Source organism: Phocoena sinus, chromosome 1 (genome assembly GCF_008692025.1).
Source record: "Phocoena sinus isolate mPhoSin1 chromosome 1, mPhoSin1.pri, whole genome shotgun sequence".
Classification (NCBI taxonomy): domain Eukaryota; kingdom Metazoa; phylum Chordata; class Mammalia; order Artiodactyla; family Phocoenidae; genus Phocoena; species Phocoena sinus.
In genome coordinates, this window is record NC_045763.1 from 67,416,090 (window position 1) to 67,437,441 (window position 21,352).

At 39.8% G+C, this 21,352-nt stretch overlaps 1 protein-coding gene across 6 annotated transcripts in view; it reads left to right on the forward strand.

Moving 5' to 3' along the window:
* ST6GALNAC3 (ST6 N-acetylgalactosaminide alpha-2,6-sialyltransferase 3) overlaps positions 1–20,395 on the forward strand; it is a 595,740-nt gene extending 575,345 nt beyond the window's left edge. For 2 of the 6 annotated variants that reach the window (XM_032606587.1, XM_032606565.1), the window contains 2 exons: positions 13,536–13,643; positions 14,709–17,021. In XM_032606587.1, the coding sequence (XP_032462478.1) occupies positions 13,536–13,624 (89 nt within the window). In that variant the 3' untranslated portion in view covers positions 13,625–13,643; positions 14,709–17,021. Of the gene's footprint in view, positions 1–13,535; positions 13,644–14,149; positions 14,197–14,708; positions 17,022–19,270 lie in introns of those variants that run through there. The other 4 variants (XM_032606594.1, XM_032606582.1, XR_004345944.1 and 1 more) reach the window with 3 other exon arrangements.
* Positions 20,396–21,352: the final 957 nt, after the last annotated feature.

Here is a 21,352-nt window from a genome sequence, read left to right on the forward strand (position 1 = left end):
GGGATTATACCCATTATCTTGTAATCACCTTGTAATAATCATTGTATAATGGAATATATATAATTTGCAAAACACTGAATCACTATGCTGTACACCTGAAACTAACACAATATTGCATATCAACTATACTTCAATAAGGAAAATAATTACTGGGCTAGAATTCCAGAGTCACATGGAAGTTATCTCTTCTGATTGGAAGAGTGGAATTATTGCCGTTATCTTTTCTCTGATCAGAAAGCTCGTCCTTAGATAAAAGGACCTCGTACAGGAGAAGTTTTGGTATGGGGAGGGTGTGCACAGAAGGACTTCACAGGTACAGATTTACTGTAAGCAGCAGACACACAGGTCCTTTCCCCAGATTGCCAGCCAACCTGTGTATCAACGCTATGGGAAGACATACCTCCATGAAAGAAATTCTTTGCTTCACTAGGCAAGGAATCTAGCTCAACTGGAAAATCTGGATAGCTTTCAAACCCTATCCCATCTCAAGAATAGAGAGAACAATGGATTTCTTAGGACTAAAATTCCTGGGCAGAATTAAATTGGAATAACATTCTACCTTAGTGGACAATCATCTTGTTTAATAGGTGAGACACCATTAGCTTTGACTGTTTCAAGGAAGATTCCATCACTAAGTCACCTGAATTCGGGTGTTCTTCTGGCGCAGACAGATGCCCCTCTTAGGAATCAGCTGGTACTGGAGTAGAAGAACTAGATAAGTGTCTGTTTGACACATTGATGATAGACTATAATTTGGCAAAGGTATTGTGTATAAGGTAGTCAATGAATCTCAGCCTATTGGAAAAATGACAAGTAAAACCTCCTTCTCTAAGTTGGAGACTAAAATTATCAGTCCCTGAAGACCCATATGTCAGTTGTTACTTCTGACCTCTTCTAATTGAATTATCCTTCTAACTGAATTATCTTTAGTGAGCCAAATAAAAACAACTTTAATAGATGGGGATGATGAGGGTACAGCTTAGCTTTGCCTATTGAAAATAAATATTCCCCTCAAAATAATTTATTTCAGGATTTATTGAGCCGTGTAACTCAGAATAGCGGTAATAGATTCAGATAGGCAGGAAGTGGCAGAAAAATTGGTCTTTCTTAATCAGAAGAAGGTCAGTGCTGCTTTGTATTTTTTTAATTTCAGTTTTATGTGTAGCTGGCTGCTTGGCTGTGGACGAAGGTGGTTTAATGATGACCCCAGTGATACTGGAGACCTTAGCATCAAGCGTGGATACCCAATTCTCCTTCAATGGGGTGAAACCACCTGAAGTCTCTGTCTTAAATCCTTGTTAAACCCTGTCTTAGTCCTTTTCAGTTGTTTAAAAATTATTTTTTAAATTCTGAAACTGTGTGTGGTGACGAATGATGACTAGATTTGTTGTGGTGATCATTTCGAAATATATACATACAAATGTCAAGCATTATGTTGTACACCTGAAACTAATATAATGCTGTATGTCAACAAGGGCTCATTTTTGTCAGAAGCAAGTTTGAGTCTGATTCTGTGCTAGAACTATTTCTAAAGGAAAAGCTTGGTTTAACTCAATTTCCAGTTAAGTCAAAAAGCTAAGGGAGGGCTTCCCTGGTGGCGCAGTGGTTGAGAGTCCGCCTGCCGATGCACGGGACACGGGTTCGTGCCCCGGTCCAGGAGGATCCCACATGCCGCGGAGTGGCTGGGCCCGTGAGCCATGGCCGCTGAGCCTGCGCGTCCAGAGCCTGTGCTCCGCAACGGGAGAGGCCACAACAGTGAAAGGCCCGTGTACTTAAAAAAAAAAAAAAAAAAAAGGCCAAGGGAAAGTGAGTCCTTTCTTTTCTCTTCTAAAAACTTCAAGTAGTAGGAAAAAGTCTTTTATCTATTTAGATATTCTCCTACCTGATTACACTCTTTCCTTTTTTTTTTTTCTCCTTAGTCTTAGGGAAGTATATGCAGAGGGAATTGCTGATAAGAGAAATAGGAGAGAAAGCCAAAACCTTCCTTTAATTACCTTTATCAGGTTAGCAGGGAACAGGCACCTATGCCTTAGGTAGAGACAGGTGATTAGCATTCAGAATACTGAAGACCACATCAATTTAGGAAGGGCATGATTTCAAGATAAGTTGAAGGGTAAGTTAGAAAGAAGCAACTTATTTAAGCCTAAGTATAGAACTTAGATCAGATCAGATAGTGATTGTTAATAAGAATTAAGGATTCAGTAGAAGCAAAGCCTCTATTTATACCTAGAGTATTAAATAGACTCATTATGTTAGAAAGGATCTTGGAGGTCAACCAATCCAACTTCAAGTCTTTGGTTGCAAGGAACAGATGCCTCCTTCAGCTGACACAAGCCGAAGAGGACAATTTATTAAAAGGTTGCAGAACCTAAGGGCTGAAAGGAAGCCATGCCTGGGGAATGAAGTAAATCTAGGAACTTGATCTTTATTTTCAGGACTTACCCCTTCCTCCCTCCCCTCCCTCCTTCCCTTGTCCTTTCCTCCTTTCTTTCATTTCTTTTTTTTTTTTAATTAGAGTATAGTTGCTTTACAATGTTGTGTTAGTTTCTGTTGTACAGCAAAGTGAATCAGCCACACGTATATTTATATCCCCTCTTCCTTGGATTTCCTTCTCATTTAGGTCACCACAGTACATTAAGTAGAGTTCCCTGTGCTAAACAGTCTGTTCTCATTAGCTATCTATTTTATACATAGTAGTGTATATATAGAAACTTTCATACAGAGTGAAGTCAGAAAGAGAAAAACAAATATCGTATATTAACACGTATATGTGGAATCTAGAAAAATGGTAAAGATGAACTTATTTGCAAAGCAGAAATAGAGACACAGACGTAGAGTACAAATGTGTGGATATCAAGGGGGGAAAGGGGGGTGGGATGGATTGGGAGATTGGGATTGACATACATACCCTTTATTTCTTTTTAAAGTTAATGTACATATCTACATCAGTGGCCTAAAGCTATTGTTTGAACACGACCATGGCTGAAATTCTAAAAAGTGTTTTGAATGGTAAGGCTATAAACACAAATCTATAAAGTGGTGATAATAACTCTTTGCCAAAATACAGCTAGACATTTATAATCTCTCTAACATGGATTATGTTACTATAACTACAATTACAGAACTTCAGTGATGAAAGACCCTAAGCCTACCTAGGTCAATCCTCTTATTCTGCCACCAAAAAAAAAAAAGAAGAAAATGTGGCCCTAGAAGAAGCAACATGTTCAAGATTGCCTAGAGAGTTAACAATAGAACCAGAAGCATTGAGGTCTTTTGATGACTGCTCTATCAGACATGTGATACCTCCTCAGGCAATACTGAGAATGACGGCAACCAAGAAAGAACTTAGTTAAGAACCTGATTTCTCTGATATGACTGTCTTTGGGCAAGTACTTTATATCTCCCCAAACCTTCATTTGTATAGTGGGGATATTAATACTCCCTATAGGATGGGGTTGTTGTGAGAATTAAATAAAATGACCTATGTACAGCTCCTGGTACAATGCATAGTACATATAAATGCTCCATAAATAATAGCAGTTATTATTTATCAAAAAATGTTTACTTAGCTTTTTGCTGCATATCAAATAACCCTAAAACTCAGTGGCTTACAAGAACATTTATTTAGTATTCACAGGTCTGTGATGAGCTATAGCTCTACTAGGTTAGCTGAACTTGGCTCTAGTTTTGGGCTCGTACCTGCGTCACGGGACCCAGGCTGAAGGAGCACCCTCTAACCTGGGATGTGTTGTTCTCATGATGGAGGGAAGAAGTGTAAGAAATGGGAACCATGTGACACTTCTTAAAATCTCCACTGAGAACTGTCTCAATGCTCACTTCTACTTATGGTCCATGGGTGAAATTAAGTCATTTGGCCAAGCCTAAAGTCGTAAGGCAGGAAAGTTACTGACGCCTGAGCAAGCCATGTTCAAGGAGGAGACGATCAATACGATCTATCACAGGAAAGTTGACAGAAAGTCTATTGTTGTTGAGACAAAGGGCCTCTATGGTAGCTTGAATAGTCTGAAACTAGAACCCACACAGCCTATCCGTAATACCTCACGTCCTCAAAATTATGGGCCATTTAGGAAAACCGGAGATCCAGGGAAGGCAAGAGTTACTCAGAGTGGAGGTTAGGTGTTAGTGTACATAGTGTAATCCCTTCTCCCAGAAGCTTCACTGGGTAAAGGAGATGTTACTATGGAAGTCATTTAGCTCAGCATTTCTAGACCAGAAAGGTATTTCAAAGGGTTCATGTCCTTAAAGCAGCAGTGGTATCCATTTTCATTTCCAATTAAAAAAACAAAACAAAACAAAAAAAGCAAACTCAGTAAATTAAATGTTTTTGTAAAAACTGTTTCCCTTTTAAGTGGAACAGGTTGTGAGCCTTCAGGTGTGTACTGAGGAAGTCGGCTTGGAGACTACGTGGAGATTAGATGAGTTTGCTCCTGCCTTGTAACTTAGTTCGTAACACAGATGAACACCACTGGGTACCTCCAATAGCCTCACACATTTTTTAATTGTTTTTATTCTTAGTCATATATTGTTAACACTTTTCTCAGTTCTGAATTAATGAAGAATTTAACGAGGAAGAAAAAATATAATTCTGCCAATTTTCCCCTAGATACTTTTCTCCAGATCTATAAATTTCCTTCAGCTGAAAAAACTAGCTATACAGAACATCAAGATATCTCTAATATTTCAAAACATAATGTAAGGGGAAAAAAATAAGTCAGTGTTACTTATGCATCCTGTCTCTAACCAATAATTTATTATGGAAATTAGGCACTGATGATGCTTTGAGGTTTCTTCCAGATTAGAGGACAGACCAGAGCTACCCTGTATTCCCGTTAGTCTCATTCCTCAAGTGCAGCTGCACAGCCCCTTCCCTCTGCCTGAAAGGCTCTCCTTCTGCTCCTTTTTCTGCCTGGTGTGCTTCCTTAGCCTTAATCTGCAGCTCAGCTCTCAAATCCTACCTTCCCCAATTCCCTCCAGCGGCGTCTGTTGCTCTTCCCTCAGTACTCTCATAGCACTCACAGGGGAATTACCCCCTTGATAACCCTATTTTTGAAAATAGTCATCGAGTCTGTCTCCCTGCCTTGACCCTGATTTGAGATCAGGGGCAACTTGGTCTTTCCAGTGCTTGGCGCAGTGCCTCACACTTACAGTGCACCCAGCGAATCGTTCTTGAAAGGACGAGGGAATCAAAGCTTTATAAGATTAGAAACAGGAGACGCCATGGGGAGAGCATTTCAGGAAGAAGGAACGTGTACACAAGTCAAGAGAAAAAAAAAGACAGAGACTGACACATACAAGATGTGCTAAGGAGTCATAAATGGACCCATGTGACTAGACGTGGGAGTTCAGGAAGAGAAGTCCTGGAAAATACAGTGGGAGGTCAGGTTTGTCAGGGGAGGTCCCTGAGAAGTACCCATTGCCTTAGTCTGCTTGGGCTGCTGGAACAAAATACCATATACTGGGTGGCTCAAACAACAGAAATTCATTTTCAGATAGTTTTGGAAGCTGGTGGTCCAAGATCAAGATGCCAACATGGTCAGTTTCTGGTGAGAACTCTCCTTCTGGCTTGTAGCCTTCTTGCTATGTCCTCATATAGCATGAAAGGAGAGAGCTCTGGTGTCTCTTTCTCTTCACATAAGGGCAGTAATCCCATCAGTAGGGCCCTACCTTCATGACTAATTACCTCCCAAAGGCCCCATCTCGATACACCATCACAATGGGGGGGTTAGGGCTTAACCATATGAATTTGGAGGGGATACAATTCAGCCAATACTGAATGGTTATGGAACCAGTCCCGCCTTAATGAAGTTGCCCAAAGAGATCTCCACTATCCATCCTTGCCATACCTGAGGTTCCATTGTTCATTTAAAAAATTGAATGAAATCCCAGAAATCAACTTTTCCAGGTGAGAGGGCTTTAAAGCCCAAGGGTAAGAGCAAAATAACCTTTTAATTTCTGAGATGAATGAAAAAAGTAAACTTCGTGAGTGGTATCTGCTATTTCTACAGCAGTCATAAATCACATCTTTGGGAGCTATACCATTTTACTTTTAAATGTACATTTTGAAAAGAACACAGTCATTTCTTATTATGCTCCTTTTGTACAATTTCATTGCATTCGTCACTAGTCGTAGAGTCCTGTTGATTCTACGGCAAGAAAATTATTTGTTATATTTACAGTCCAAGAGCCTACTGCTTAGCACAGGCATTTTGCATTAGCGGACTGGGATGGTAGTACAGTCCTCTAAGATTTATGGCTTTCTCCATTTACCCGTGGTCCATTTTTCATTATTTTCCGGGCCTAGATTCCTTTCATTTGGTGCATTCTCTTAGGAATCATCCACAGTACGATGTTTTTATCCATTTGAAAAGTGTATGTCCATTTGCAAATGATTCAAGCCAAGGTGGGGAGTTCTGCCGCCTGATGTGCAGAAAGTTGTTGCTGCCTAAAGATTTGCTGGGCATGTCCCATTGACAGGTAGTACCAATATACAGTGTTAATACAATGGGCCCACTCCAGAGTATTACCATAGCTCTCGACTGTCGAATGACATACGATTTGCTGGGCATGTCCTATTGACAGGTAGTACCAATATACAGTGTTAATACAATGGGCCCACTCCAGAGTATTACCATAGCTCTCGACTGTCGAATGACATACAAAAATATATGACTTGGGGACAGCTGAAATTGCTTCCACACTTTGAGCTCTCCTTTCATTAGACTGGTTCACAATATTAGATTGAATCCCAAGGTGCTACTGATAATCACCAGCTGTTTTTCTTGGCCAGTCTCTTTGTTTAAATGTGTTCTTTCATTATCCATGTGCTTTTGAAAAAAAATGGGGGAAGAATGTTTTTAATTGAATAATCTGTATTCTGTCAGGTATTCCGTCTCCCTAGGAAGATATATGGAAACTTACTTTCTATTTTTATTTATCCTGCCAGTATAGTATAATGATGAGAGAACTGAGATCCAATAGTGTTAAAACAAGACATGAAATGTTGATTAATTCTTTTATAAAATTTCCTCTTTGCTCCTGAGTATAGCAGATTTCAGAAACTACTGCCAATATTGTGCTGTCCAATAAATCTCCATTGTTGGGAGGGTCTGGATCTTCTCTGGGCTTTAATAAATGATTATTATGTTTTTGAAATTTTCACTTGGAATGCCCCAGACCTTGTTTGCATTAGCTCATGGAAGAAATGCATTAGAAACAGTAGGACTAAAGGCTCCCAAAGGAACCATTCCATGAAGAAGAGGCAGGCACAGAGATGGAGGCAACTGGACTCTGCATCCTTGTTCCTTGACACTTGTTTCCCTTCCTCATTGTACATCCCCCATTGCAGGCTACGACCTGCCCTTTGGGTTCAGGCCAAGTGAATTTGCTGATTGCTAAGGCTGTGTTGAAAGATAAGATAATAATTCAGTATTGAGCAAACCTGAATGGCTTCAGATAGACTTGTCAAGAAGGAGAAGAAAGTAAGATGCTTGGCTGGTGAGGGAAGCCAGTGGGACAGTGAGAAGCCAGACTGGGAACTGTAGATAAGGAGAGCCTGGAGAGCCTGCATTTGGGGTCAGAGACATTCCCATGGCAAACCCCCCCGAGCCAAAGACCATACACCAGGGAGTCAAGAAGTCTACTGCCCTCTTTGGGCTCAGGGGAGCTTGGAACAGAGAGGAATCTGGTGAAATGTGAAAGAGGACTTATTACACAGGACATACCCCACAACAGAGAACTGTCTCATTTAAAATAGGCCGAGGGCTTCCCTGGTGGCGCAGTGGTTGGGAGTCAGCCTGCCGATGCAGGGGACGCGGGTTTGTGCCCAGGTCCGGGAAGATCCCACAGCCCGCGGAGCGGCTGGGCCCGTGAGCCATGGCCGCTGAGCCTGCGCGTCCGAAGCCTGTGCTCTGCAACGGGAGAGGCCACAACAGTGAGAGGCCCGCGTACCGCAAAATAAATAAAAAATAAAATAGGCCAAGATTTAAAAATCGCAATATAGAGAAAGTGCTATTATTTTGCCCATCAAAGTATAAACTTCTTGAGTTCAGAACCCAAGTCATTGAGCTAATGGTGCTCAATAATTAGAGCATCCTGGGAATAGGTAATAAGTTCAATGTAATTCAGTTTTTTTTTGAAAAGTAACCATTTCTGTGTCCTCAGTTCCTCCCCTGAAATTATCCCACAGGGAAATGTCACTCACTAGAAAGTCTCAGCTTACCAGGCAATAGGAAAGAAATGCTTCATAATATGTTTCCAGAAAGGAGAAGGTGAGGGATCAGGCTCAGAAGCAAGCGTGCAGGTGAATGAAGGATGCTGACAGCCACAAATATTGAGACTGATAAAAATAAGGCCAGCATGACCAACAACGAATCCCTGTGGCCATGTGATGGCCTTTAGACTTCAAGGAACAGGGGTAAACATCAAGGGGCATGGTAGCTTATATTTTATTGGTAATAAACTAGATGAAAGATCATATTTTAAATGATATGCCTTCAAGCATGTGCTACATCAAGGTGTTGACAATATCATTTTTCCAAGAGATGAGCAAGTAAATTCAAGTAGTTTCCAAGTGGTAACTATCTTGATTACCAAGGAGCAGTGGGATGCAAAGCTTGGCCGGTGGAAACAAATGATTGATAGCTTCCTTTTAACACTCCTGCCTTTATTTTCCCCTGCATGGCTCATTATTCTGCTGTAGTAATTTAAGCTTTCCTATTGTACTGAATTAGGGGCTTAAATTCTCTTATCATCCCTATGGGAATCTTGATTGTTTATTTGTAGATGACAATAATTGTTTTTATCGATCCCCAAATGTGGAAGGTATAAAAAGTGCCATGGCTGATGGCCAGCTGGTACATAGTGATGCGTGCATGAGTGACAAATTACAAGACAATATTTGGTCCCAGAAGAGACCCTTTTAGAATTTTTTAAGGCATCTGATGGTTATCACTAGGTCTCTCTAAGCTGAAAAGCATAAACAACTTCACGTACATCAGCTCAAGTCTTTTTGTTATTGTTTTTATTGAACCTCCAAAGGTCTCCTAGGGTGTATAATTTATACTTCCTCCTTTCTAGTACACCCACACAGCAGGAGAGTTTAGAAATGGTGCAGCTACAAGAATTCCCAGATACAGTGCCATCCAAGCCAGTGAATTCCCTTAGGGACCCAGATCATCATCAGGGCATTTATTCAGAAGAATTCCTGTATTAATCCAGCAGCTGCCATTATTCCACTGCAAGTATCGTTATATGGACATTAGCTCTGAGTATTTTGAGAAGAAACCACTTTGCTAGCTCCAGCAAGTATTATCGGTAGGAAACCTCACATGATATCACATCCCAAATATCTCAGAGGCACCAGGGGAAAAAATGCAACTGTCTAATTAAGTGCTGTTTGTAGGACAGGGCACTTGGGCAGTATGAACCTCCCAGTCTGAATCAAGTGCAACACAGCTTGCTTGAAGAGCTTTTGAGCTAATGATTATGATGTCTATCCAGAAACAAAATAAATTAGGTTAGGCTTAAAAGTAATCAACATCAGAAATGTAAAAATTTCCTTATTAGGTGGTGAGATGGAAAGATCTTTGACCAGATGCCCAACCCTGAAATTCCTGACCCTCTTTTCCTGTGGTAAAGAGAAGATAAATATGTAGAGAAATCACTTTGACAGTTGTACCCTATGGGGTTCTGTTCTGAAAGCTTGGCTGTTGAACTCTCAGACATGAATATCTGGGCTGGATCAGAGTGAGCCAGCGGAGCTTATTTTGCAGAGGAGGGGTCCATATGTCACACAAACGATCCCCCCTTTATTCCAGGGCTCTAATATTATTTTGGTCCTTGACAGCAACTCTGTGGAGGGACTGGCTCCTGGAAAAATGCATAAAAAAAAAAACCAATTTGCCCTAATTTAGATTTTTTTTTCACTTAAATTAAGCTTTACCCTCAATGCTATGGCTGTGCCTTTGGTCTCAGATATTCCAACACCTTCCATGAGCAATCGTGTGAAAGAGGAAAGCATGGAGCGTCTCCCTCCAAAATTAGTAACTGTAGCCACTACCATTGCCAGGTAAAACTGTAGTGGCATGCCCATCACACAAGTGTGCATTAAATGTGACCTGATCAATTAATATGCTTGTTAATTACTCATCCAACACACATGGAACATGGAACTGCCAAAGGGCTAAAGAATAAAACAGATTGACCACTGAAGGTGATGATTGCAGAATCATTTGATTTTAAAATTAGAAGAAACCTTAGGTAGGACTAGTTGAACTATCTCACTTTAGAGACAAGGAAACAAAGATGACCCAAAGAGGCCAAACAAGTTGTCCAAAGCTTGACATTTGAGTAGTGGCACAGCTGGAATGGGAAACCAGACATTCTCACTTCTGTTCTGTACTGCACTTGGTACTGACTCTGAAACTCCACTTTGTTACACTGATTGTGACTAATTGTGTTAACATGTGTGCCTCCCTCCACTAGACCGTGTGCTCTTTAAGGGAATATCCCATATTCATCACCAGCTCCTAGCAGAGTCAGTGGCATAAAATAGGATCACAATGAATGTTTGTTGAAAAAAAATGGGTGAATATGTGAGACCTGTCTTTTCTTATCATGTGCAAATAGATGCTGTAATTTTTAGTGATCTCTACTAGTGCTTGGTCAGCCTAGTAATGAAGAAGGATAGAGAGGATTGGAAGGTAGAAAAAGTAGAAGGAAAAGGCAAGAAGAAGGGGAAAAATACAATTCAGCAGGAATAATAACTGGAAAAGATCAGTACATAGATAAAATTTCTAGTTTCGATTTGGGAGCTTTTAGTCAAGACTCTATTCTTCTGATCTCTCCCAATTTTCCAATGACTTTTTAAGCAGATGATGCTTTAAGCAGGTCCCATCATCGCTGTTCCTCCTCAGACCCCAGAATGCAGGATTGACTGCAGGTTCCATTCTCTTCTAAGCCAGCTTGCTCTTTTGTGTCTTCCCCTCGCTGTGCTGTGTCTTCCCACCCATTTGGCACCTGCCTCTAACCCATGCTGCTGCTAGTGTTCCTATCACAGAGGAGAGTGCATGTAACTGAATGGGATCCTGTTTCCGGAATGTTTTCCATTTAGAAGACACACCGGGAGATACAAAGGAAGTCAATTTACATAGCGGCATTTCAGATTCAGTGACAAATAGGCAGAGGGGGTGGATATAAATGCTCTGGGTCTGTTTCTCCTTCCAAATCAACCAAAGTCGATGAAAATAAATCCAGTTAAAAATCCAGTTATCAACCCTCACCGTGCTTCTGAAATGCTTGCCTGTTTTAAGTGATTTGATACCAAGTGGTGCCTGTTTAAAAAAAAGGAATCAGGGCTTCCCTGGTGGCGCAGTGGTTGAGAATCTGCCTGCTAATGCAGGGGACGCGGGTTCTAAGCCCTGGTCTGGGAGGATCCCACATGCCGCGGAGCGGCTAGGCCCGTGAGCCACAACTACTGAGCCTGCGCGTCTGGAGCCTGTGCTCCGCGACAAGAGAGGCCGCGATAGTGAGAGGCCCGCGCACCGCGATGAAGACTGGCCCCCGCTTGCCACAACTAGAGAAAGCCCTCGCACACAAGCGAAGACCCAACACAGCAAAAATAAATTAATTAATAAACTCCTACCCCCAACATCTTCTTTAAAATAAATAAATAAAATTTTAAAAAGGAATCAAAGGATTCAGGGTCCTAATTGTAGCACACTGATGGCTTGACCCTGGAGAACTGCAGCAAGGATATTGGACATCAGTGGGAACAACTACTGGCTAGAGTGCTGTACCAGTGGTGAAGTGTTGGTTTGGAGGAGAAGAGCCGGCCATGTTCTAGTTTACCAAGACATCTAGATGGAAGATAGGAAACATAGTCTTTTTAAGACAGTGGTGCTACTCAGTTGCCAAGCAACCTGGGTGACCCAGATGCCCCTGCGGGGAAAGTTTTAAGCGGATAGGCCATCATGTGTATTGGATGGATTGGGTTGTCTTGGCTAAAGACAAATATGGAGATCAAATATTCCCTTGAACCATTTGGAACTTAACAGAATCCTCCAATCAGGACTTATCTAATTACTCTCCCCCTTCAGTCACTGTACTTCCCACCTCTTCCTTAAACATACCAAGCACACTCCTCATATTTGTGAGATGGAACACTTCCTGGGACACTCTTCTCTCATTCGGTCTGTTGAGCAAGGGGCATCTGTGGCTTATCACCAGGAGTAGAAGTCCAAACACTTCTGCCCACTGTATCTTGGTATTGGAGTCACAAAAGAAAACACAACACAGTCAAGCACTGGATGGAAAAATGCTATCCTCACACAGAGAAGAGATAGAGCAAGGTCAGCTCTAATAGTGGGCATCGGCTCCCCACAGGCAGCAGGTCCCTCCCAGCAGCTGACACAGACTCTTGGCCTGCATGCAACCCTCTTGTGCCACAGAACAAAAGACCCCATCCCCTTTTTAAAGGAGATGGCTATAGCAGTGAGGTTAGCCACGTGCCATATGACACTTAAGCAAATGCGTGCACCTTGACTGTGAAACAGAGAAAGATATTCACACACAGGGTGATAAGTCCAGCACAGGCTGTGAGAACTCCTTGGTAAGGAAGTGTTCCGGGCCCAAGGCCCACTCTTATGTGACCAAGAGGGCGTTGAAAGGCTACCCACGTGAGGCTGCCTTTCCAGTACGGCTTACATGGTTTCTTCCCATTCACCCTCTCCCACCCCCTTTTTTCCCAGATCTTTGCTTCTGTTATCAAAACGTCCTTCCCTGATCAACCTTTATAATATAGTCACCTCCAGATCCAATCCTCTGGCCTGCAGGAAGACAAAAGCCTTGGTTTTTGTGATAATTACTGCATCCACGGCACCTACAACGGTGAGGGGCACAGGGTAGGTGTGGTGTTCAATAACAGCATATTAAAGAGACTGGTATGATAGGTCTTACAAAGGAAAAGTCTTGTCTCATGACGCCTGGAAAACAGTGAAGGAAAACTTTTCAGATGCTTTCACAGACCAAGTCATTCACCTGCACTGCATCCAATTTTCACTTAGCAAGCCTCAGAGAAAGTGACATGTCCAGGTAAGTAAGATAACACCATTATCACTCAGCTCCCATCAGGGCTCCAAGCAACTTTAGAAAACCTGTCCTCTGATATAGAGTACTAATTTGTGTCTTACGGGAAATCAACTAAATTATTTTTCACCTGAAGGGAGCAGGGTTATTTGACTCCAGATATTCACCATTTGGCTTCTCTTCCATACAACATAGCTTCTAGGCTTAAGGTACTAAGAGTGAGAGCATGCCTATAAATTATTCAGAGATAATTTGAAATAAGTGTGTATCTTTGACAGATTGTCAAGTTTCCTTATGTTTTTTCCTGATAACAAGGGCTATGTTTTTGATAAAATGTTGCCCGTTTCTCATCACACTTTGCTGTTGCTCTGTGTATGTCTTCTGTGTTGTTTTGTTTTGTTTGTCATTGTTTGTTTCTGTTCCGCCTACAGAGTCCAGTCTGGCTCTTATCTCAGCACGGGTTGGTTTACCTTCATTCTGGCCATGGATGCCTGTTATGGCATTCACGTCTACGGGATGATAAATGACACCTATTGCAAGTAAGATCACAGGAAATTATTTTTATGCATCTCCAATTCTGATATGTTGTCAAAATATCACAATTCATTTTAATATCATAAATCTGAGAAACAGATAAAGCAACAATTATTTCCCAGCATTCTTTGCTGACATGACATTTTATTGTCAGTGCATCAAGTTGTGACTTTTACGGATGATAAAAAAAAGAAAAATATTTACCACAGTCTAATGTCAAATGTCAGAAGGAACATTTTCCCCTTAGTCTGAGGCATATCAGGGACTTGTGGCTTGGAAATACAGAACAAGTTCAGTGGTTATTTAATTTGCAAAGCAGGTTTGTCATTTCTGCTGCTCTAATGGTTGATAGATGGCTGTCTACTCAATGGTTGTATTTGATCTTGAAGGACAAAATGTCCTGAAGCCTCAGAGAAGCTGATACCTTAATGAGAATTCCTGGAAATTATATTTCACTACTAAGTGAGTAATCTGTCAGATCCTTATTTAAAATGGGTATGTCTATCCACAGTATATTCCTGCTGGTGGGATAGTTTCTAAGTAGATAATGAAACAAACGCTCCATGCTTCATGAAGGTAATGAAATATATTTCCCTACCAATGATGGGCACAATATAATTCAGAGAGCGTTTTAATCATATTGTCAAAATGGTAACTAAGCCACAATCTTCATAATCAAATATCTCTACCCTAACTATAAGCATAATGGAGCGCAGATGAACCAAATATCTTACTCTGAAAAATCACTAAGCTTCTTCAAGCTCTGCAAGAGCAATCAGGTTATCCAAAGTTTGTTTCCATTATACACCATTTCCTCCTTCAAAGGGTAGCTATATTTTTGCATGTAATTGGTGTGATACATAAATTTTATTTGATTTATTAAGGCACTAAGGATCTGGTATGTCTTCCTAAAAGCTTTTATATATAATAGCTTTTAAGTGAGTTCATGGGCAAGAATCATGCATGGGTTTGCAAGTAAATGCATTTACTGGGCACATAATGGAGTCTTGTAAATGAATACTTCATTCTTCATCTCAGTCTTTCTCTCCTTTTCTTTATTTCTTTTCTAGGACAGAAGGGTATAGAAAAGTCCCCTACCATTACTATGAACAAGGAAGAGACGAATGTGATGAATATTTTCTCCATGAACACGCCCCATATGGGGGGCATAGGTTTATCACTGAAAAGAAAGTGTTTGCTAAATGGGCCAAGAAACACAGGATAATATTTACACACCCAAACTGGACAGTGTCTTGATGTTGGCTTTCCTGACCTTGCCACATCACTTGACATGATCATGATACTGCAACTGTGATGCTAATGATGCTGATGCTGGTGATGATAAAGGCAACAACAATGATGATCAAGTTTCTGTACATTCTCAGATATGGACAGTGATTCTGCCAGTAATTTGAACTTGGGATTTCGTGGAGGGTAGTCGTGCTCATTACGTTCTTTCTGAAGGGTCAACATTTCATACTGCACTTTATAATCTAACTGGAATTGAAATAAAGGCCAGTAACATGACAAGAGTGACCTAAGAAATGGGAAGATTATCCTTCAAGATAGTTGCCCAGGATTCTTGGACAGTGAGTAATTTCCAAAAGCCCTGGGATTTGGTCTCATGAGGCAAGGTTATTGACTCTGCTGTCTGTTGAACCTGAGCAGCTCCGCCATCTTGAAGAATGGTTGATTGTCAAACACTGACCCAAGAAATGCTTTCTGGGTACAAGGGTCTTGCCACAGTAACTAGTTGGCCTGGGGGCAGGAAAGGAATCTCTTCCTGACTTACCATCTTCCTACAGTACCTCCTACAGCTAAAGCCTCAGGCCATTTCCTAATTCACAAGGAAGATATGGACATCCTACCCACCGGGATTACTTGATTATCTCAAACACTTCATTCAAAATGGGCTAACTAGCAACTCTTTTTGAATTTCTACTCTCATCACTCCATTCTTACTACCCCCCAAAATATAACTAAACATATTACTAGAATGATCTGTATTAATGTTTAGTTATTTTTGGTTGAGTGCTAAATATTTGAGAAAGCTATTCAACAAGTAAGATACCAACACTGTAGTAACATAGACTGTGAAAACATTCTTAAAACATAACCAAAAGGGTTTACTAACTCTGCTTCAACATCCAACAACACAAAATTTTATGCTTTTTAAAATCATGAAACAGGGAAAGCAAAGCATATTTTTACATCAATTTGTATCCTACCATACTTCATAATATATATTTGTATATACAAATTTCTATTTTATAGGCCCAAGATGTGTCTCTCCACACATTTCATTATCATTGCCAAGTGCCAACTGTTAGACATGGAGAGGAAATGATTCCTTGTATTTAATCTGACCAGAGCTTTTGCCTTCTTGGGGTTTATTTTCCCCAAACTGTATCAGTTGCTATACCATAATAACAACAATAATAATTACCTTGATGTCTAAAGTGCTTTGTCATGTAGAGTCCTTTCACATATGCTGTCCCATGTGATGCCCGTGACCACCCCGTCAGGCTATTGCCTATGCATTCTGACATATTAGCAGATGATCTCTAATTTGTTAATTGCTACTATATATTCCAGATTGCTCCCCTTCCTAATATTTGTATAGAATAGAGTTTATGTAGACTAGTAACCAATTGATTTCAGTGCCAAATACAATGTATTATATCAGGATTATGCAAAAAGTATCCCAAGGATGGCCCTGGCCATAAACTAGGAATCCTGTGAACAAAAGTACTTTGAATTTTTTTTTTTTCGTGGCTCTATTTAGGTGGGGAAAAGATGAGGTAGCAGAGACAACAGGAAGAAATAAAGGTAAAGAAATACAGTTTCTCGTCCCCATCTTAAGATTACTTTGTTCTCCATATATTCATTGCTCATTAAATATTAGAGGGTTGATTTGCTGAGAGAGTAGCTGAGAGACCAAAAACATCCTTACCAATGATTCAAAAGACAAAAGCTGGGCTTAACTTACAGCCTGTTTTGGAGGCTGGAAGTGATGATGCATTTCACCTTGGGAGCCCTTTCCAGGTCTCTACCAGTGCTAAGTCCCATGATAGGCTACCTTTAAAATGGTCCATCTTGGACAAAAACCTCTTTCCTGCTCTTTTCTACCATTTTAATACCTCAATATTCACATCCATAAAAATGACCAAGTGCCACTTACATTGCTGGAACTATTATTGTTGTCATTCTTTTGTTGCTTCCTTATGTGATTTTCAGTTCTACGTATGCTAGTTTTTGTGAGCTAATGATGGATAGAAATGCCCACTCAAAGAAAAATAAACAGATGAAAATGTCAAAATTGTAATACAGACTGTTTTTCCCCCCTGTTGTGATACAGAAGTTCCACTTTTAAATAAAAAGGAAGCTTGGTTATCAGAGTGTTTCAGGGAATGACATAATGTAATTTATTTAGTTTCCTGGTAAATGGAGGACCAACCCTATTTGTTTTAGCCCTTACTAATGAGAAATTTGGAAAACATCCTTGCTCTCCTACTTCACTGTCGCGCTCTCTGATGGAGACTTTTACAGAGCCCTGCATCCCTCACTCTATGACAGTAGGTGTGTGTAGAATAGGCAGCGATTCCTTTGGAGTGGTAAGGGGCGCCTCCCCTTCCTTCCCTTTCCTGTTTTTCCTTAACTAAACCCCAACTCTACACTTTTTATTGTTGTCTCTTATCTCTTTTTTTCTAAAATTGAGAAACAAAAACCAGATTATTCTTAACATGGAGACCTAATTGAATGACTCCCAGTGTCATCATCATTTTGATAGAGTCACATGACTTATTTTTCTCTGCATTCTTAATGTTCTCTGCTTCCATTTCCTGTTCTTCTTTATCCTCAGCTTCCTAATGTGGAAATATAAAGTGGAAATTTAAAGTCTAATTTCTCCCATGTTGAGAAATTTTCCATCTAAGATTTACTGATAGAGAAGAGAATGGTAAAGGAGCAATTCAAGGAGAGACCTTTGTAGTGCAAATTTCTGGTCCATTTTCTAGCAACTGAAAGAGATTTCATCCAGCGCCTAAACATTGGAAAATTTAACTCGTTCATCATCGATATGTATACATCCCAGAAGTTAAGTAATATCTGTGAAAAATAAAAATATTTCAATAGCGTCCAAGGCTCTAGGCAAATGGAGTGTGGAAAATGGCCACAATTTTCTGAAATCAATATAAAAATATGCAAGCTAAAGATAATAAAGTAAACATTATTTTTAATTCTGCAGAATCCTTGATAAAAAGCAAGAACATTTTAAAGGGGTTTTAAAATGAATGTTTGCATCCTTTCTAAGTTAGCCTAGTGATAAGTACTAATTATTTATATTGTTATGATGGTAATGTGAATTAGAAAACTTTTAGAATATATGATTTTACATTGTTATCAAACCTATCAAAGAAAAAGCAATTTGGGAGGACGTTTGTTTGTATGCACATAGAGTCCCTGTGTGTGTGTGTGTGTGTGTGTGTGTGTATAAAGATATACATGTAATCCTATATTTCTCACTGATGTGTATAAATCACAGAAAATCTGTTTTAGACTTTATCTGAAATTTGTGGGGTTACATTTTGAATCCTGAATAAGAAAGAAAATCCAGATTAAATGTACTGATTGCTAAGAGCACATAAAATCATATTCAGTGGCTGGACAAAAGAATAAAGCTAGAGAAGCTGCTAAATCTAGAACTGAGGACACAATTAGATGCCACAGTTGTCACAAATCAGACCTGGAAGTATAGCAATCTGTATCGTAGCCTCTGCTGATTGCAGCTCAGCTAAAGTCACATCGAAAAACAGCGCATCAAGCTCCATTTGCACTGATGTGAGTGAACATTGGTCCCCCTATTCAAAGAAGCCTGTCTTTACCGTAAGCAAACTCAGATTTGCATGATTTTTATTATATGGCTAGAGAACTGTGACCACTGTGGAAAAGAGAAAATTATATAAGGAGATTGCTCTTTGAGGATTTGGAATGAATCAGCTGATGTGGGAGCAAGAGTCTGAACTGGGAACTTTGCTGACCTTTCCAGAAGTATAAAGCCACTAGAAGAGAATCACTCATTACTTCCTCAGGAAAAAAACAACACTAAAGTACTTCAACTGGTGCTGTTAATTGGATGTTAATTATAAGCTCAGTTTAATTTCAATAAGTGAGAAAATATAATCAGATGGCTCACCTTTTTTTTTAAACAGCATACCCATCTAGTGTTTAATGTGGCATGTCAAATGCAAAGAACAAACTCTGTTGTCCAGTGTCAGTTGTTTGCATGTCTGAGCACAATAAATGATTTATAGTCCCAGGGCCAAGAGGGAAAAATGCTTTTCTCTTAACTGTAGTTTTAAGAGGCAAGACCTCATCATTTTAATAGTTTACATAGATCCCATGACTGAAGGAGCCAGTGCTAGCCTTTGTAAATTGTCTTGACTTGTAAAACTGCAAGGGGCTTTAGTGACCAAACAATCCAGCTCCTGCATCTTGGAGTTCAGGAAATTGACCGGTAGAGGTGAAGTGACTTGCCGGTGGCTATAAAACAGACTAATGGAAGTACTGAGACTTAAATTCTTATCTCATGTCTCCTTTTTTAATACTTTTTCCACTGCGTTGTTCGTTTTAGCACAGAAGAGTGGCTGGAAAATGCATAAGTGACTCATTGGAAGAGTCTTCCTGGAAACCAAGAGCTCCAATTAATGTTGATTCTACTCACGATCTGAGAAATGTCTATACTAAAGTATAGAAATATTTGCATAATTGAAGTAATATCTCAGTAATTGTTGATATGCTCTATCATCTGTGTTTGTTGCTTATACTGGGCCATGTTCGATTACCACAACATTCTAGGATTCGTTTAAAGTATGTAAAGGTCAGTTTCTTCTTTTGTTATTGAGGATGAGGAAGCCACTGATAGTCCTAAGAGCTGTTGAGTATGAAGGTGGCCTGGTGTAACTGGCAGGTCCTGTTGTTGAATTATCCCCAGAGCCTAACTGTCCTTGTCCTGGAACCAATTCAGCTGCCTGGGTTAGTGAAATAATTCATCTGTACTGGTAGGTGAAATGTTACCTTTGGTATCGTGCTCATGTTTGTACTACACATGATTTTGAGCCCACATACTCTCTGGAAGGTAAATCAAATGCCCCACAAGACTCAATCACCATGAAGATTGAAAGGGCTTTTTCTTTACAGCCCATTCATGTGATACTGTTAGGAGAATTTTGAAATATATGCACTAGGTTCTGAAAAGGCTCCTGTGGCTCAGAGATAGCATATTGTCCTGTTCCTTGTTTTTGCTGAAGCTTATAGAAACCACTAGAGTAAAGCTCCATGTAAATTGCTAAGGCATCAAATCAGAACTGTCCTTGGGCATTGTAACATTGCAGAAAATGTCATTTTTTTTTTTAGTTCTCTACTTTTTTTTTTTCTTTTCAGAATAAGCACTATTTGTTTATGGAGTAAAAAGCTCCTCTTTCTCCACAGATATGTCTCCTTTTGTTCCTGCCTTGGAGACTTCAGAAAAATAGAAGTTCACTTTCATAAAAATGAAGAACATCTTGACAAGTAAAATAACCAACTGCTAAATTCATATATTTGCCTACATAGTGAGCAGCTTCTTCTAAGAAACTCCAAAGGGACCAAAAGCAGGGCATTTCATGGTTCCTTGTTACCTAACTTACAAAGCACTCATTTCCCTGTGTTTAACTTTGTTGTCATTGCTACTGAGTAAAACCCATTTCTATTACATACACTATATTTTATGCTTCACTCATTTTTCCAAATTCACACAACTTTTGCTGTAGTCTTTCATTGACTTTAAAAACCTGTAATCTTCATCTATTTATAGAAGAAACTGTAAATGCACAGTTGTGAATTTGGTGAGGTTTTATTTTCCTCTGGCATCATATTGCTTTATTTATAGGCATCATGTCTCAGAATAAAGCTTACTAAGTGGCAATGGACTACTGGTGTATTTCAGTTTGGTTTACTTTTACAACAAGACAAATGAGGAGAGGTGAACAAAGCCAGAGAGTATATGTCATTGAAGGGGAAAAAAAAAAAGTTGGGCGGCAGTGGGGTGGGGAGAGAGAGAGATTCAATATATATTCAATGTCCAAGGCAGAAAGATGTCTAGGATACTACTGCAGATAATGGCAAGAGAAAATGTTGGTCAGCCTCCAGAATTTGCTTTGTCTACATTAACTATCTGATGTAGATTTTTAGATCTGATGTAGATCTGATGTAGAGCTGATGTGTGCTGAAGTAGATTTCCTATCTTGCTGTGTCAGACCTGTTAGCAAAGTTGGGTTAGTACATAAGCTGCTTGAAATAGAGAAGTCTTCGTTCTTTTCTCCCTCCCTCTTTCATTACTTCCTTCCTTTCCTCCTTTCACTCCTCCCATTCTCCCTTATTTTCTTCTAGAAAACTCAACACGCTTGCAGTTGAACATCATACATGGATAGTTTCTCATTTTACAAATTAGCTTACAGTTCTCTACCAAACTCTGTAAGAGACCCTTATTTGGATATGATCTTAAAATGAGAGTGTTTCTGGTAATAAAGTAATAATAACCTATGCTTATGTGTCAGGTTTATTAAAGGGCTGTTATACCTCATTCAGTCACCTCAAATACTCTATGAGGTATGTAATGTTACTATCACCATTTCACATATGAGAAAACTGAATCACAGAGAATTTAAGTAACTTG